General features: G+C 26.2%; 1 protein-coding gene, 1 long non-coding RNA gene and 1 pseudogene across 2 annotated transcripts in view; 1 reads left to right on the top strand and 2 right to left on the bottom strand.

Annotated features, from left to right (window-relative positions):
• The window catches only part of LOC136083903 (uncharacterized), a 4,941-nt gene extending 3,902 nt beyond the window's left edge, over positions 1-1,039 (top strand). Inside the window, exon 4 of the long non-coding RNA XR_010640184.1 lies at positions 801-1,039. This is a non-coding gene — a long non-coding RNA (uncharacterized LOC136083903). The remainder of the gene's footprint in view (positions 1-800) is intronic.
• The window catches only part of LOC136083902 (sugar phosphate exchanger 3-like), a 36,911-nt pseudogene extending 25,591 nt beyond the window's left edge, over positions 1-11,320 (bottom strand).
• A 5,046-nt stretch (positions 11,321-16,366) lies between these two features.
• Positions 16,367-18,039, bottom strand: LOC136083362 (uncharacterized). Its single transcript, XM_065802758.1, has 4 exons — positions 18,004-18,039; positions 17,176-17,558; positions 16,879-17,102; positions 16,367-16,773 (listed from the first exon to the last, which is right to left on the bottom strand). Exons 1-4 carry the CDS (start codon positions 18,037-18,039, stop codon positions 16,367-16,369), a joined length of 1,050 nt encoding a protein of 349 aa, XP_065658830.1.
• Positions 18,040-19,142: the final 1,103 nt, after the last annotated feature.

Below are 19,142 nucleotides of genomic sequence, written 5' to 3'. Positions count from 1 at the left end.
ACAGAAAATGAAAATTGCTTCGAATAAGCAGAAAATTTTAATAAGTGCTATTTCGAGAAACCGGTAGTTTACTGTATAATAAATAAATAAATATGTATATATATATATATATAAATATATATATATATATATATATATATATATATATATATATATATTATATATATATATATATATATATATATATATATATAATTTATATATATAGATATATATATATATAATTTATATATATATATATATATAATTTATATATATAGATATATATATATAATTTATATATATATATATATATAATTTATATATATATATATAATTTTATACCTATATATATAATTTATATATATATATATAATTTATATATATATATGTAATTTATTTATCTATATATTTTATATATAATAATAATAATCCATTTAATTAACCATAAAATATGAAAATTTACAATAATATTTATAAACTCACATAAATAAAGTTAGGTGTCACTTATATAGTTAAAAACTAGTCAATAGAGTGATATCTGAACCTATAATTATAAATTATATATATAAATAATATATATATATATATATATATATATATATATATATATATATATATATATATATATTATATATATATATATATATATATATATGTACATATATATATATATATATATATATATATATATATATATATATATGTATATAAATATGTTTACTTTTTAAATTTAATAATAATTATACTAATTTAATAACATTTTTTTTTTACATTTGCTTTCAGACTACTAATGGTACAAGTTTTGTTTTTTGATTTAGATTCTGTATCTCAATGATATCCTGGCCTATCGATACGATATCCTGTTAATTGTATTTTTATATTTTGCATAATTATATATGCAAACATTCACACACATAAATTTTAAAGAAAATATTTATATTTTTATATATATGTCTATAAATTGTATATGTTAAGCTTTTTTATATTTATCATTGTATATTACTGTTTGTATTAAAAATTGATTTTGGAAATATTGCGAGGGCAGATTTCAACTTACAATTTAGTTTTATTTGCCAATTCAATATATTTTACAGCCACGTTTAATTACGTTTAATAATATTTTGCGATATTTTATACAGCGCATTTAAGCGTTGATTCAACGTTATATTTTAACCTTCCTCGACGTCTTTGAGTCACGTTAAATCGACGTTTTACTAACAACCTTACAAATCCTTGCAAAATAGACTGCTTTAACAGCGTTTATGCAACGCTTTTTAGGTAACGTTTTTTCAACGCTAAGTTGCGACGTTTATTCAACGCTTTTTATGTAACGCTTTTTCAACGTTTAGTTGCGACGCTTTTGTAACGTCATTTAGTAACGTTTTTTCAACGTCATGCAATAACGTTTAATCAACGTCTATTAAACAACGTTACATATCTTTGCAAAATCGATTACTTTGTCAACGTTTCCGCAACATCTTTTGCGACCGGTTTTCAACGTTGATTCAACGTTGTCATGTTTGCTGGGTATGTATCACATATATATAAATTTTTATATATTGCGTAATACGCTAATATATTATACATATAGAAACATTGTTATATAATACAATGTTTTAAAATCTATTTATATTATGTTATATGATTAAATTATATAATATATATTATTATATCATAAAGTAATATCAATTAAAGAAATAATCAACCTAAAAGTAACCGTAAGTTTCTTGTATAGTTATAAATTATACAAATAGTTTATAATTTAATAATGCTTTTAAAAGATTCCTGTTTTTTACCTTTACTTAGTTTTTTTTACATTTTTTTTAGCGATATATATATAAATATATATAATTAGTAAAAAACACTTATCTAACTTTTATCTTCGACTTGAAGTTTCACCATTGCTGGATCATCAGGAAGAGTCCTGATGTACTCTTAGTCCTGAAGTACTCTTCCTGATTAGTCCTAAAGTACTCTTCCTGATGATCCAGCAATGGTGAAACTTCAAGTCGAAGATAAAAGTTAGATAAGTGTTTTTTACTAATTAGTTATTGCTCTGTTCTTTAAGAACATTGAGCACTCTATTTGTAAAATACACTAACATAATTTACATATATATATATATATATATATATATATATATATATATATATATATATATATATATATATATATATATATATATATATATATATATATATATATATATATATAAATATATATATTTATATAATTAAGTCAAAAATAAAACTGTTTACTTATTTTAAAATTACTTAATTATTTAATTTAAAAATTAACTAGTAAATCAAAAAAAAAATTCTTTTTTCAAATCCATGCTTTATGCAAGCAGAATTCTATTGGGCCTAGAAATTCTTTTTTTGTTATCTTTTGTAGAAGGAAAAATTACTGTTACGTTTTTAAATTTTTTTTTTATTAATTCAGTGTTTTTTTAAAATTTTAAAATTTTTGTAGAAGAAAAAATTACTATTATATTTACATATATATATATATATATATATATATATATATATATATATATATATATATATATATATATATATATATAAATTTAAAAACTATGTAAATTTTATAAAAAGAAAATTGTAAGTTATAATATATAATAAGTAAAAGACTTAAAATAATATATTTATATGTTTATATATTTTTTCGAATTGATGACTGGAAAATCTTTATTTATTTAGATAAAATGATAAATGAAAGTATTTGGCTTTAAAAGATACATCTTATGATGCAATATATTGTAGATATTGTGTGGATTTTAAAGTTGAACTGTTCTGCTGCAAGAAAGCTTTAGCCAAAAAGATATATAGATTAGTTGACACCATCAGAAAATTAAAGAAACAACGAAAAAATAAAAAATTAGCATTGTTATTAGGTAAAGCCCTTTTTCCACCTGTGGCAAATTTTTCTGATAATACAGTGAATGCATCCGAAATTCTTAAAGAAACAATTCTGATAAGCGAAAACAAAATGCTTAAAAAAGAAAATAAAATTTTAAAAAGGAAAATGGAATCTATGATGGATTTACAAATGGATTATTTTACACATCTAAAAGATTTTGAAGATATGTCAAACAATCTAAAAATACTTATTTCAAAAAACTCTCTAATAGAAGCTGAATTAAACTTTATTAAAAAGTGTTATTGTGAAAAAGAAGAAAAGCTTAATAATATCGAAAACAAATTAGAGCTATTAAAGTCAAAAAAAGAATCATTTAATGTTAGAAATTTGAATAAAAAATAAAAAATCGTGATACTCAGCTGGAAAAAAAAAAGAATAAAATAAATTCGTTAAAAAATGAAGAAAAAATAATAATATTGCAATTAAAAAATAAAATAACAGATATTAATTTAATTCTTGAAAACTCAGACATAAACATTTCTGAATTAAAAAACGATAAAATAAAGCTGCAAAAAAAAGTGAGTAATTTAAAAGTTATTTTGCAAAATAAAACCAACTATATTAATGACAACAATATGAAAGATGTTATAAGTTTAGAGAAGGAAGTTGTTTCGTTATATAGTAAGACAAACATTTTAAAAGAGGAGAATCTAGAACTTCAAAAATTGGTTTCTTTGCTGGATGATGACGAAGTAATAACATTTGAAGATGGCAGACACAGTGATGACATTCGAGAAACAATAATGAAATTTCTTTCAATGAACGTGAGTATGAATAGTGTCAACGAAGTCATAAAAGTAGTTTTAAACAAACTAGCCAAAAAGAACATATCTAGACTGCCATCAGTCGCTGTAAAATGTAGGTTAATGCAGGAAGCTTCAATTTTAGGTCAATTTCAAGTTGCGGAAGCAATGCTTGAAAATAATTTGATAAATAAAAACTCTAATATAGGCAATTGTCTGCATGGTGATGGTACTCAGAAATACCATAAGCATTATCAAAACTTTCAAATTACTACACCTAGTGGGAAAACTTTATCTTTTGGTCTGTCAGAAGTGGTTGGCAAAGATGCAGCAACTGTTTTGCAAAACTTTACTAATATAGTAGATGACATTTGTGACGTTGTTACTACTAACTCAGCTACTGAAAAAGAAATTAATTTTTCTAAACTAATAACATCAATAAAATCAACAATTTCTGATCTTTCTTCGGTTAATCCTCTTTTTAACTCCAGTTAAAAGCATTAAGGGAAAAACTTTTGCCTGTTGCAATTAGTAACTGGGATTTTCTTTCCTCAAACGTCAAAGACAATATGAAGGACATGAGTAATTTTTTTCTGTAAACTTCATTTGCTTGCTAATTTTGCTTCTGAAACTGATAAAGTTTTAAATTCTTTTAAAAAAATTCTGCTTCAAAATGATTTTGAAACTGTTTTTGCTTTTAGTGGTAAAGAATGTGGTGCTGTACGGTTAGTTCGTACTACATGTAAGGCATTTCATTCAAGGGGTAGTGAGGAAGCTGGTGTTGCATCATGGTTTAATTCTTTTCTTTCCTCTCGTGACAATAAATCTTATTTTGTTCCATTTATTGGAAGTCGATTTAATATTTTGTATTACAATGCAGCTGCCCTATACTATCATAAGGGTTCTATAACAGAATTTCTTAATGCTTGGCCTAACCCTAATAATTTATTAAAAGCAATTAAGGAAGATATCACAAATCTTGTATTCATTGCTGAAGTCCGTGCATTAGGTATTATTGACAAACTACTAACTGGTCCAATGTGGAGAATTATCGAATTACTTGATAGTATATTATTTTTAAACCCCTACCTACTTTGCTTGAAAGTTAGACTTTATCTCTTTGTATCGATGCATCTTCTTTATTGTTTGCTAATGGAAAAATTTTTGAGGATACCAATCTTCTTCATCAAGATGTGGTTTACACCAAGCTGTTTGAATGCACTCAAAATGATAAGTTTGATTCTTTAACTGTTCAATCACTTGAAATTATTTTTTACTCAATTCTTGTTATTTTGGAACGTCAGTGTGCTGACCAATTACCAGGTGGTAAATATCGGAATCCATCTAATTCTGTTTCTGAAGCTGCTTCTAATGTCCCTGTCACTAATAAAGCATCAGAAAGCGACTTTGCCATTTTGGATTTAATGGTTCGCACAAAACCCAATGCAAATGTTCAAACTATCCAGACTTTGACAATGTGGTCTCAGAACCAAACATTAGAATGTCTTAATAGTAAATCAGATGAAGAAAGAAAACAATTGCTTGAATATTCAAGAACTAAAGTAACATTAATGAAAAACAAATATGATGAAAGAAAAGAAGCTCTTAAAGAAGATAAAGCTATGCACCTTCTAGCAAAGCAAGAAAAAAAAAATCGAGAATAAATTAAACTACAACATAAAAAAGGTTGCAGCTTGTAATGATTTGATAAATTTAAATGTAAGGGCATAGATATCATTAGAGGAAGCAGAGAAAACAGTTTCTAATATAGAAGAGCCATTGAAATCAAAAGTACTCCTTGCTCAACTTAATTTTTATCGCATAATCTTATGTGTTGAATGTGACAAAAAACATTTTTGTAAAACAAAAGTAAAAGGAAGCAAAAGAATAAACTTGTCTTCAGAGGAATTATATCAAAATCTTCTTATTGTTATTCAAGCAAATTTAACACCAAACAAACAATCTTTAAGTAATAATATAAGTAATAATTTAAAGCCTCGTACAATACGCGATGCAGCTTTTGAAAACAAAAAAAAAGAATTAATGGAAAAAATTCAGGATGCAAGACTAAACAAACTAATAGAGCAACAAAAAAAGCACTCCTTATCAAAATTTATTAACAATCCATCTGATTTTGTAGGTTTTTCTATACAACATCGTGTTAGAGAAGAAGATGCTCTTAAAGTATCTTGGGAACGTGCGCAAGTAGTTCAAATTGATCAATTAAACGGTAGAAGAACTACATACCTTGTTAAGTATGATAACGAACCTGATGAAGTATGGTCATTTTCTTTATTGATTGATTTTGAAAAAGGTGATCTTATTCTTTGTAGCTAGGGTTGCGAGGTAATTTTATTTAATGTAAATTTAGAATTATGTTACAGTATATATTAATCTTATTTCTTTTATTGTTATGTTCCAATAGTTTGTTTTTACTGCATTTGAGTTCAGTGGTTTTTATCTTTACAAATAGTATGAATCATATCTGATATGTTTATCTGTACCAATTTTGTTTATTTGTTGTTGTTTATTTGCAGCTTAACTGCACATTTTTATTATTAAAAAAAAAAAAAAAAAGCTTATGCAAAAATACTATTACTTTTACATTAACTGCCTATCAAGTAAAGGAAAGAATACAGAAATGGAGGGCTAACCTTTGGCTAATTTACTATTACTTTTACATGAACTGCCTATCAAGTAAAGGAAAGAATCCAGAAATGGAGGGCTAACCTTAGGCAACATGACAGCTCACGGATGGAGTGCAAAGTCCTTTGGCTTACCTTCTCGTTGGTGCACTTCGTTAAGTAAGTTAGACTATTTTGTCTAATTTATGAACGGAATAGCCAAGGCAAATTATGTATAAAATTGTTTGTTAACAATACACACACAGCCTACTCTGAAGTTTGAATTGAAATTCGATAATTAAAATATTTTTTCTGAGTTCAAATAATTTGCAACATATAGTCAAATTTGGATACATTAATAGTGCGATAATTAATTTCAAAGACAAAACGATTTAAAACATCTATTAAAAAGTTTAAGACAAATAGATAGATAAGATAATCCGTATAAGTATTTTCATGTGTCTGTTAATCTATGTAATCTCAATTTCTTAATACAAGAGGGGGGTAATAAAAGTGGATGGGGGGTTTAGTCAAGATTTAATGAACCGGGGGAGGGGAGGGTCAGAATTTACACTGAAAGTTTTATTTCTTATCATTAACTAGTATGTATTTTTTGATTTTTAAAGCTGATTTTCACTGATTTTTTTTTAGTTTTTAGATAAAATTTTTTTGTTAAAACAAGTAAAAATTAATAAACGGGAGGTGGTCTTAATAAGCTTAGTGTGGGTGGCAAAGTTTCCCAAAAATAAAAAACCCCCCCCCCCCCCCCTTGAGTTAAGGACTCTCTCGAGTCCTTAATTACACAATAAGTACACAATCAAATAAAGCCAAACACAATGAAATAGAACAATTCAACGAGTTTTTCATTCATTGTTTTCAAAATTTTTAAAAAGTTAAAAACCCTAACCCCATTAAAAAATATAACATTTTTTATATTATAATAGGTGCTGAAAACAATAAATTAGTCGAATCAGTAGACTATAAGTGGTTAAATCTTTTTTTGAATCTATAACAATACTGAAATTATTAACAAGTCTTTGACTAATTTCTTTTTTTGTTTGTGTAAAAATAAATTTTAGATTTATTTTTATTTTGTACGTATTTTGACGTTTTCGGCGTGTTTTATTTGGGTCCACGTTGTTCAATTGATAATTTATTAAAGAAAAATAAAATGAATTTAAGTTAATATTTATCATCAAAGTTTTGTTACGCTCAACGTATTATAAATTAAAACATTTGAAAATTTATTTTGTGTCAAAAAGGTTTAAAACATATTCAAACATATTATACAGTTATTTGACTACGTCATGGTACGTCTGCGTTAACCCCCCAAAAAATTCTACTTATGAATTGTTCAAATAATTTGGATTTACAATTTATTTTCTAATAAAATTTTATTATAAGTTAGATAAAAAAGTTTTTTTTTTCGGTGCCAAAAATTGAACGAGATACTTTAAGAAAATATTTCATAAAAAGTCTATGAATTGAAAATATTAAAACACGTATATCTTTGGAACTAAATAAGCTACAGAGGTGGTTGAAACCATTTTGAAAAGGAAATATGTTAAGGAATATAATGCATTTAATATAAAAAATATTTACATTTGCTATAAATATTGCCTAAACTCCCTACTTATATAAAGTATGGAAAAAAAACACTCTAAATTGATGGGACATGCTTTTCAAATTTTGTATAACTTTTAACTTTAAACAAATTTTGTAAAATTGTTAACTTTTTTGTGTAAACTGTAATCATACCTTGCTAGGAAAAGTTAATTTGGGCGTGTAAACTTTTTTAAAACATAAACACTGTTAGCGGGAGGTGTGCCTAATTTCTGCACATCAATAGGAAATTAAAAGCATAAAAATACTTAATCATTTCTTATTTTATTTTTAAAATGTCAAAGATTGATCTTATTTTGTTAGTATTTTTTGCAAGAATTTTCGGAAACGAACATGCTTAATGCAGAGAGTTTTGTGTTTGAACAAAAAATGAGTTTGCGTGAAGCTACAAGACATTGCAACATTACAAAATCAACTTTGATATATCAGTTGAAGCAGTTGTTGAATATTGGCTGCAAGTATTTTCCCAAAAGATATAATATTAAGTTATCTCTATATAAACCACAGCCAACATTTCTTGGTTGATCTTCTGGATTCGAGAAACATTTAAAACTGTAATAATACAGAAATTACCACAGTTTATGTGCCACCAAAGTATCTTGCTTCAAATGGCAAAATATAAATAGGAAGGATGACTAAGTTTTTTTTTACTAATATTTACTTTTTGACTACAATTTAAATATTATAGTAATTATTATATATAGTATTACTGATAGGCCAGTCGTGAATACTGAAACTTTCTATGCATTTCTACTGCATTTATAGTGATAGTGTTGATATTTGAACTGCTCCTGCTAGTTAATCATCAACATTGTCTATTGTTTTAAGGGAAATGAACTCTGTGAATTTACCATTAATATCATTCTTTGTTTCATCTAAAATTATACGTAAAATAAAGGCGTAAAAAATCTTGTATTTTAACTGATACACCTGAAAATAAAGTTGTTCTATATTAAAAATCTAAAACCCAACAATGTAAAAAATTCTCTTCAAGAAAAAGAAAAAAATGGTCGAACAAATTATTTTTAGTCATTCTGACAAGTGTTTAAATGATGTAAGTTTTAATGAAAATGATTTTTGAGTAAATTTACCTAATAATGAAAGTCAATTTGTTTTTGGAAATGTTTTAACTGTCAAGTTGGCCTTTGTCAAATTGAATGAAATACTCCAGACTTTATCTGGCAGAAGTTATAAAAGTTGTTGGTACAGTTTACAAAATAAGGTATTAGAAGATACCAGAAGACTTTTGTAATAAATTTATAGAAGACGATGACACAATTAATATTGTCGAGGTTTAAGGTATTATTATGAAACTTCCAAAAACATGTATGGTTTATCTCAACGTCAGTATCATATGTTTAATGTTGATATAAACTCTTGCAATAATTATAATATTATATTCTTTTATTATTGTATTTTATCTTGTCATCATTAAAATATATTTCCTCTAAAAGCATTGTGGGTATATTTGAATGAATATAGACCACCAGTCGGTATAAGATATAGAAATATATTTTTTCTCTTCTCTCATCTAAAATTATTAAAATTACTATATATATTAGAAAACATGTCATACGTGTTTTACCCATAATTAAAATAAATTCTTTTTTAAAACGAGGAAAAAATTCTTGATCAAATGAGAAAAAAATCTTAAGTATATTTTTTTTACAAAATATGAGATAATATTGCAAAGTTTGAATGCTTTAAATTTTTTAAATAAGTTTTGGCAAAAAATGCATTGAATCATAAAGTTGTCAAAGAACGGAATGGAATGAGCCGGCCTTAACCACAGACGTCCAGATCTGAAACTAGAACTCTAACCACCACTCCGAGACACACATTTTTAAAATTGGAATCTTAAATTTGAAGAAAATTTATTTTTAATTACCTGAGGTATTCACCCAATGCACGCATACTCGTTTGATGATCATCCCGACACGGACAAACATGAGAAATAAATAAGAAACAAAATAAACCGTGAGAAATTATTGGTGTGTTCTTTAAGAATAATAACTCATTTTTAAATATGAATTATGACTAAATATGAATTAGTAAGTTGTGAATTCTTAAACAAAAAAAAACTAAAGAAATTTATTTTATGGAATCAAGATTTAAAAAATCAATACTATAAACTGAAAACTTTAAGTATGTCAGTCGTTTGCTTTCGTATTTTCTTTTATATCAAACTAGCAATGGGTAATTAACTTGCTAGTAAAAATTGTTGTCTTAAGTAGATACCTAGCAATGCTTTGCTCAACATAATAACTGCAATGTTTGATCAGAATGGAGACTACTATAACGCCTCTGCTTTAAAACGTCAAACACTCTTAATTGAATAATCTATATTGTTTCTCCAAATTTAAATAAGGTTTGTCTTTAAAAAAAATGTTTGTTGTAAAACAGTATTCAATATCAAATTTACATTTTTTTTGTTAACCAGCAACTTTGATACTATCTTAATAAAAAGATTATTTTGAGTTTTAAAGTTTGAGAAAAAGATTATTTTGAGTTTTAAAGTTTGAGAACTTGAAAACTATGACAAAATTAAGTTATCAAATTAAATTATGAGATTCTTTTTAAAGTTAATGAAAAAACCTCCATAATCCTAAATATATAAAAGTACAGTAGTTTTAAATGTAAAAAAATAAATATATTATTACCTCCAATTATTGAACCATAGTCGTAGTAAGATATCAAACTATTGGAACTTACATCATTCCATTTAAGGTCAAGAGTTAAGTTAGTTGATAATGAAAAGATAAATACGTCGTTAGTTATTGATACAAAAGATTGAGAAAGTGCATAAATCAGAACTCCTGGTAACGCAATTGCTTCCCCAAATCCAACAGTTTTTTTGATAAAAATCTCGTTTTCTAAGTTTTGTTCATTTAAAAAAGTTGCTTTCCTTTAGACCAACTTGCTTTGCATGAGTAATTAAACAAAATAGATTAATTACGCCACAACAAAACAATAAAGAACCATTTAACAACAATGCTATTTTATAATCATAATTCAATGAATAACTAACAATAAAAGAGCAAATTATATACCCAAGGGGTCCATTTCCACCCCATACCCCGTACAAAATGTCTCCTGAAGAAAACCAGTTTCCCATTATTGCAACTGTAACTGGCCAACCTATTGATTGAAATAAGCCATTAACAGAATAAAGCACGTAATAATGGTTTTTATTCACAGTGTGTGTTATGTTTCTTAAGTACCCAATAATTAACGTAGTTATAGCGAAACCAAACATACCAAAAGTTAACATATAACGCAAATTTAGTCTCCCATTGTGCCACTAATAAATAATCCTAATGCGTAGGCAAACGCAAAATAAATATCAAGTCTAATAAAAAAGACTATTGGGTCTTCATTAGTTTCAGAGGATTTGTTAGAGCTTTGTAAAACAAATGATTTGTTCAATGTATTTTTACAATTGTCAAACGCTCTTCTGCTTCCTTGGAAAATTGCATAAGAAAAATACGTTAAAACGAATACACAAACATGATGCCAAGACAAACTACGATTTTTTGCAAATATTTTAACATGCAACGATTTCATCTCTAAAATAATTAATCAATTATTTTGTTATAAATATAACAAAAATAGTTTTTTAAAAGCCGTTTGAATTTTACATTAAATATGTATATTAAATTCATGGCTATATATATTTAATAAATATTCAATCGATTAAACCTTTAGTTCGTAACGTTAATTTAGAACTTTTGATTAAAACTAGACATTTTATACCTACCACTATTTGTATTTCCTACTTATAGAAAGAGAGGTGTGTCTAATCATAAAGGCACCAACAAATAGTATTACAGTGTCATTTAGCAACAACTAGATAAAAGAAAATACTTTTCTCATGTGGTTGCAAGGCTTTGAAAAACTTGTTCAAGCATGAATCTCAAAGCAACAGTTCTAGTGGTTTGGAATAGGCAAGCATCACATAAAATACTATTAGCTTTTATATATGCTAAAAAGAACTACATTCATATACTCCTAAATATTCTTAATCCTATAATTTTGAATTGATATAAATTATGTTAATTCTGAGTATTAATAAATTACATATTTCTGTGAGATTACTCACATGTCACTGACTGTTTCTAACTAAAGTATGTAGGTGGCAAAATGCAAAATGCAAAATGCGAAAAAGAAAAAAAACCCTAAAGTTTTTGCCTAATAGTTAAAAAAAAATAGAGTCATGGTTAAGTTATATGTACAAGGGTACCCTTCAATTATTAAATACTTTTTTAACACTTTTAATGTTTTTTGTCTTTAAAAGGTATACTTGTTTTTTTGTTTTTAACTCAATAAATAAATGTTTATACTTTCATTGTCTAGAGTTATATACTGTTTGCACATGTGATTTACATGTTTATCTTAAATGTCTGAGGCTACCAAGCTTTTCTCTCAAGAAATTGTAAACATTTGAAAAGAAAAGCAGAAATTGTATTTTTGCGTATAAAAAGTATTTTTTGGTAAGTGTATTATATGCAAATTTTTCTTTATTGATTGTATTTTTATATTTTAATTTATGTAACTTACGAGTTGCATATCATTCTGTTATTACTCTAATTGTATACTGAAACACTTCTATTTAATGATCATGTTTTAAAAATATATAAGTAGTTTAAGTTTAAAAAAAAATATTAGGAATGCTATTAAAAGGCTATTTATTTGCAATATACGATATATGATAACTTTTTCAAGAACATTTCGCAATGCATTGTGGGATCGCCTGGGGAATAACAAAGTATAAAAATCAAATTTCGCATTACAACTATAAGTAGCTTATTTTTAATGTTGCTTTTATTAATTTAAATTTTTAAAATTTATTAATGGATTTAAAAGCAGAGTGTTTTGAAGATGACTGGGGAAATTTAGTAAAGGTTTTAATGAATGAGTTTTCTGCGAAAGGTCTAAAACATGATAACAATGTACTTTTCTTAATGGAAGCTCAGTGACCTTCGATATTTTTTAAAATTATCGAAGAACTATCATAGTTTTAGTAATTTAAATAAAAAAAAGTATTAGAAAAAGTTATTTACGTTTGGAATCGCATAGTGTCAAGTTGTAATCTCTCTTCAAATATTGATTTTACAGGTAATAGTAATTTTCCAACACCAAAAGTACCAATCATACCATCATTAAAAAAACCCCAAAATTTGAAGAATGGACTATATTAAAGCTTCAAGAGTATTTAAGGAGTCAAGCAAAAGTTTGCTTGTTACCACTCCTATCAATAGGAGTGGTAACAAGCAAACTCTTGTGAACCACGCCTTAGGTGTATTTGATATAAATCTTCCTTTCACTTTTACTAATGCTACAGATTAACTTAATAAAATTCAACAAGATGTTTTAGAAAAACTTGTTATTGAAAAAGTGCAAATATCTCATTTTATGAATTTAAAAAATGGTTGGACTGAAGCACCTGCAAATTTTCCAGAAACATTATTGCAACAAATCAATGATTATCTTTACAGTAATAATGCAGGCAAAGCATTTAAAAGGAGGAATAAGTCTTTTTAACTCAGGTCATTTATCTAATGTAATGTCACATGCAATAAATGGTATATCCAGATACTGTTTTATAAGAGGTCTTTGTTTACCAGAGCAAAAACTAACCAACACACCATATGATGTTTGGGTTGTTATACACAAAAATTCAGGTGATGTTATAACTGGAGATTGCTCCTGTCCAGCTGGGCGTGTATTATTTTCAAAATTTTATTTTAAATTATCATTTAGGTATACTTTTAGACCATCTGGTAAATGCAAGCATGTTGGCGCCCTGGTATGGTACATTGAAAAGGAAGTAACTATAGATAATAACTTTTCCTATACTTCTAAGAAACAGCAATGGAGTGTTTCCTCTAAAAAACAAAGTTGACTGCATGTCCCTGCCACATTAGTTGAAATAGATTTAAAAAAAGCAAAAAATGGAAGAAAACGTAAGTAATATATTCAAGAGGCAAAAGACAACTGATAATTCTTGTAATGAAAGTGATATAAATTCAATTGCTAAATTACAAATGGTAACTGTGGGTTACCATTTGTGATTTTATACACTAATGCGTAAAAAAAGTATGCAATTTAATATCTGCAATGTGCAAGAAGAAGCTGAAATTTCAACATCTTTATTAATTGAATTTCCAAAAACGATTGCAGAAGTGATTACAACAGTTAGTCCATGAACTTTCAATATATTAATGAAGAACTTAAAAATAACAAATAGCAGCAATCTTTACTTATGGAAAAACAATCAATCAAAATTCAAGTGAGTTATTGTATCAACTTAGAAAAGATTAGAATTACTGCCTTACTTTAAATCTGCTGTCAATAAAGTTGATGAAAATAATATTATTATAATAATTCAGTCAAAAGCTACAAATGGGGGTGTTAGTAATGAGCCAACGACCTAACAAATATATATAAAAATTACCAGACAACTTTATAAAACATTTAAGATTAAAATGGCTGGCATTTACACAAGCTTATTATAGCTTTTTTTAGGAGCAAGTCATGATGGTTTGGTCTCTTGTTAATGCCATGATCCTGGATTACTGGATATAAAGTGTCCATGGACACATAGAGGACTTAAAATAAATGAATTTGTCTCACAAGGTATGCAAACCATACAATAAAAATGTTGAAACATTTGATGAAAATATTGCAAGAATTAATGATGAAACTGATTTTGTGATTGAAAATTATGTTAGACTGATTTTTAATTTACTCTTGTATACATTTTTTAATATTGAAATTTTTATATTTTTGAGGTATTTTTAATGATTTTTATCCAAAAGATATCTTGAAATGCTGAAGCATAAACTTTTGTTTACTTTTAGTTTAATTATCTTTAATGCTTTTTTACTAAAATAACACCACTACACTTGGGAGAGCTAAGTGTAATAGTCGTGCATTATAAAAAAATGCATAATGCAACTTATCTATGAAAAACGTAATGTTAGACGAAGTTTGGGGGAGTGTGTTACAAGGTATAAATGTTCACTCACATTCTGCAATAACTTTTGATTTCTTTAGGAATTTGTTTATAAATTTTAGATAAACCGGTTTATCTATGTAATGTATTGGTCAAAATATATTTGAAATAGGGGATAGTAACTGTAATCCTATGCCCTTTTATATATACATGCGATATTAAATTTCTAAATTTAAATAAATTAAAATTCTAATTATAAGAAAACATTAAATAGTCAGCGATCGTGGCTAAAAGAGGACACTTGTATTTGGCAATATTATTTAATACAAAATATAAACAAATTTAGGATTTTTTTGTTTTAAACCGCCTCCTTTCTCAGATTAAAACCGGCGCGGCGATCCTTAAGAGGCATCAAAAATTCTCGCGCTACCTCGCCTAACACGGGTCTATTAAAGTTAAGCTGAGGCTTGTTTTCCTCTCTTTTTTTTTTTGTGGCACATTTATGCTTTTCAGAAAACATAACTTTAATTCTACTTTTTATTTAAAATTAGCAATTAAATGACTTAATTAAATTAAATGACTCTTGTTTTGTCAGATTTAAACTAAGTTTATTTTCAAAAATGTTATTATTTATTTATAAAAATTTATTCAAACCAAATTAATATACAAAAATCTAAATCAGCATTTGCCGATTGAGGGTACAGAAATGTCTAATGGTAAAAAAATTTATTGAGCCATTGCAAAAATTCTGTCTTTGTGTTTAAGTATACGTGGCAGAATGAACTAAGCCACGAGTAACTTGTAAGTTACATGTACTTTTTATTTTAATTAGTAGTATTTAAATTTCAAATAAATATTCTGTTGCACACATTTCGCGACGTTTGAATTATCTTGAATAATCTCCTCTTTTTAAAAAAACGTCGCGATTTGTATTTTTTTGATTATTTTCGGAACCGATTCATTTTTTTAAAACTATTACTTTCTTAAAGATAATAATTTTAATATAATATATTATACCTTTTTTTTAATAAATAAAAAATCAGTTTGTTAAATTAAAATATTATCTGTTTTAGCGTAAACTGAATCAAAATTTAAACAATTTGTTTTGTACCGATTCCACAACTTTTTTGATTTCTCAATCAGTAGTTTGAAATACACAATATATTTACTTTTCTAACCAAAATCAAGAAATACACAAAATATTTACTTTTATAAAATGTTTGAAAAAACATAAATTTATTAAAATACAATCAAACTTGTCCCATAAGTTACTTAAACTAATAAAATGGTAGTTTTTAATGGTACTGATGGAGGAGCTAAATTAGTTAAGGCCGCACAAATTGTCAAAATATCGTCAAGCTGGTTTTTTCTTTTTAAAGGTAAAAAACAGATTGCAATACATGAAATTTTTTTATACGAGAAATTGGTGTTTCAACATGAATGCGTGCCTTCGCAATATTTGAAGTTTTTTTTAAAGAACTTTTTTTATCTTTAAAAAAAGGTGGAATAACAAGCTGTTACCCTTTTCCAACAAGCAAATCACTAATATTAAATCCTTTGTAAGCCATTGAAGAACCTCCTGATACAATTTTATCTAAAATTCCGCTTCTCTCTGTAATAAATTGATCAGATGCATTACCTCCATATGCCTTTGAGATAAAGGATACAGTACCAATTGGAGTGACACAAAGTAAAACTTTCCAGGTATTCTTGGATTTGTATGTTGAATAAGTTTGGACTTGAGCTTTGGCTAAACTTGGGATCTCTAATGCTCCTTCAGCACAGTCTATTATGCCAATTACATTAGGAAACTTCTCAAAGCATTTTTGAAAGGCATTTTTATTTTCTTTTTTGGTTAGCCAATGTATGAAATCTTTAAGTAGTAAAGACATAAAAGGTATCCAAGTATTTAAAATATTTGACACTAGAGATAGTGATATTTTAAATATAAATGCTAAGTCATTATTCGTAAGTCCTTATCCTAATTTGACAAGCACTAAAAACATAGCAGATTTCATGTCTACTTTACGATTAATTCTGTGTTTTTGAGTTGTTTTTTGATTATAACAATTCAACTTTTTAGCTTCGCCATCAATGCGTTTATGAAGCCATTCAAACAGTTTTGCATTTTGTAATCCAGTATAGATACGAACACGTTTATCACTATGACTAATATCACGAAAAATAAATGATTTTTTTGTTTCTGCTTTGGTAAGAGAATGCTTTAATTCTGAAATTTGCTTTTTTGTGCATCTATAATCATTTTTAGTTCTGTTATTTTATTCCTAAAGAATTACATCGACTACACTTGTTAAAAGGTTCACACCTAGCACATTTATTGGTAGGTATACTATTATCATAACTGTGATTGCCTATGAAGGGAGTGGAGATGGTGTCTTCTTCAAGTACCTCAAACCCATCACGAACAACAAATTTTACTTTTTTGTGGACATTCTCAAAAATACTATTTCTATTTTTTGTAACTTTACGTTTCAAAGGCCTTTTGCTAATATACCCTTTAAGAAATATTGTTGGTATTGGAGAAACATCTGAACAATATCCTGCAGCAAAGTGGTTTGTACAAACCTTTGTACTCATAGTCATTTTAAAACCACCTTGTCTGTTTAACATTTTCCCCATAACTTCATATCTTGAAATGTTCAAGGAGTATGCAATCGAAGAATCCCAACATGGTCTTTTTTCAAAACCCTAAATAAAAAAAAAAATCTCTAAAAATAACAACAACAACAATAATAATATAATTTGTTATATTATTAATGATAATAATAGTATGTATAGTTTTAAAGTTACAACATGGATTAAGCTTAAGAAAAAAAAAATTATGCATATATAAAAAACTGCTGCATCTACAGAATATATCTACTTATCTGTATATATATATATATATATATATATATATATATATGTATATATATAAATACATACATATATAAGCTTTTTCATGTCACATGTATATATATATATATATATATATATATATATATATATATATATATATATATATATATATATATATATATATATATATATATATATATATATATATACATGTGACATGAAAAAGCTCAATACTTTAAGATATAAATAATAAGTTAAGAAACACTTACTTTTTGGATTTGTTTCGACTGTTTACGCAACCATATATAGCACAGTAATCGTTTCGACCCATCTTATAATTGTATTAAAAAAATCTGCAATTAACACGAATCAACTATAGATAGTAATCTCGTTAAGTAAATAAATAGTTGATTATTTTTAAATCCCCCAGACAATACCAGAACCCTTTGCGCGCTAAACGATTTTAAAGTTATCAAATATTGTCTATTAAATTTACTTCAAGGAAAACTTAATTATCATATGCAAAATCTGTTCAATTAATTAAGGTTACCATTATAGATAAAACCAGACTACATTTTTTGCTGATCCTGCAACTGGAATAACAGTTTACATGTCAAAGTCGATTAAAAGAAAGAGTCGAAGCTATATTATTCCAGAAATGCAAAAACTTGTGACGTATTTATAAAAAAATCATAAATAAAGCTTTTTTATCACTACAATTGCTGAAAAAATTTAAGATAAGTCAACATTTCTAAAAACGGTTAAAAAAAACCTCATAAAATCTTTAAACTCTCAACGTTGCTTTTTTAATTGTGATTAGCTTTTCAAGAAAATTCTTTGCATTTGACGCTTATAATTCTGATGCAGATGTTATCTGAGTCATATTAGTTGTACTATCACCAATGATATATTATATAATTAACTTGCGAGATTTTATTGCACAAAAAATAAAGCCGTTTTTTTTGTTTATAACAATAGTCGGCTATTTGTAAAATGGGCAAAAGCTGAAGCCAATGCGCGGAATAAAAGTTAATAATGCAAGTCAAAAGTTCCCAATAAATTAAAGATAATTCAAAAACAAATTTTAATAATTATAAAATATTTTTAAAAGTTTTTTTATGAGCCAATGTTTATTAAAAAGTGTTTTAATTCATAAAATTGCTTCAAAAGTGTCTGTCCTTTAACTTTTCTATTCAAAACTTTAATCCCATTTTAATCGTAAATAAACGAAGGAATCATAAATTATTATTTTACAAATATTATAATTTCCGCTTAACACTTTTACGTAAATGATATTTAAATTTAAGATATATTTACTTCATTTAAGAAAAGAAAAGTTAAAAATATTTGTTTACAAAATTAATCCGCCATTTGTAAAACGGGCAAAAAGCCGCTTCACTTATCGGACCGAAGTTAGACATCTAGTTATATAAT

Source organism: Hydra vulgaris, chromosome 08 (assembly GCF_038396675.1).
Source record: "Hydra vulgaris chromosome 08, alternate assembly HydraT2T_AEP".
Classification (NCBI taxonomy): Eukaryota; Metazoa; Cnidaria; class Hydrozoa; order Anthoathecata; family Hydridae; genus Hydra; species Hydra vulgaris.
This window is presented reverse-complemented; position numbering and strand designations above follow the sequence as displayed.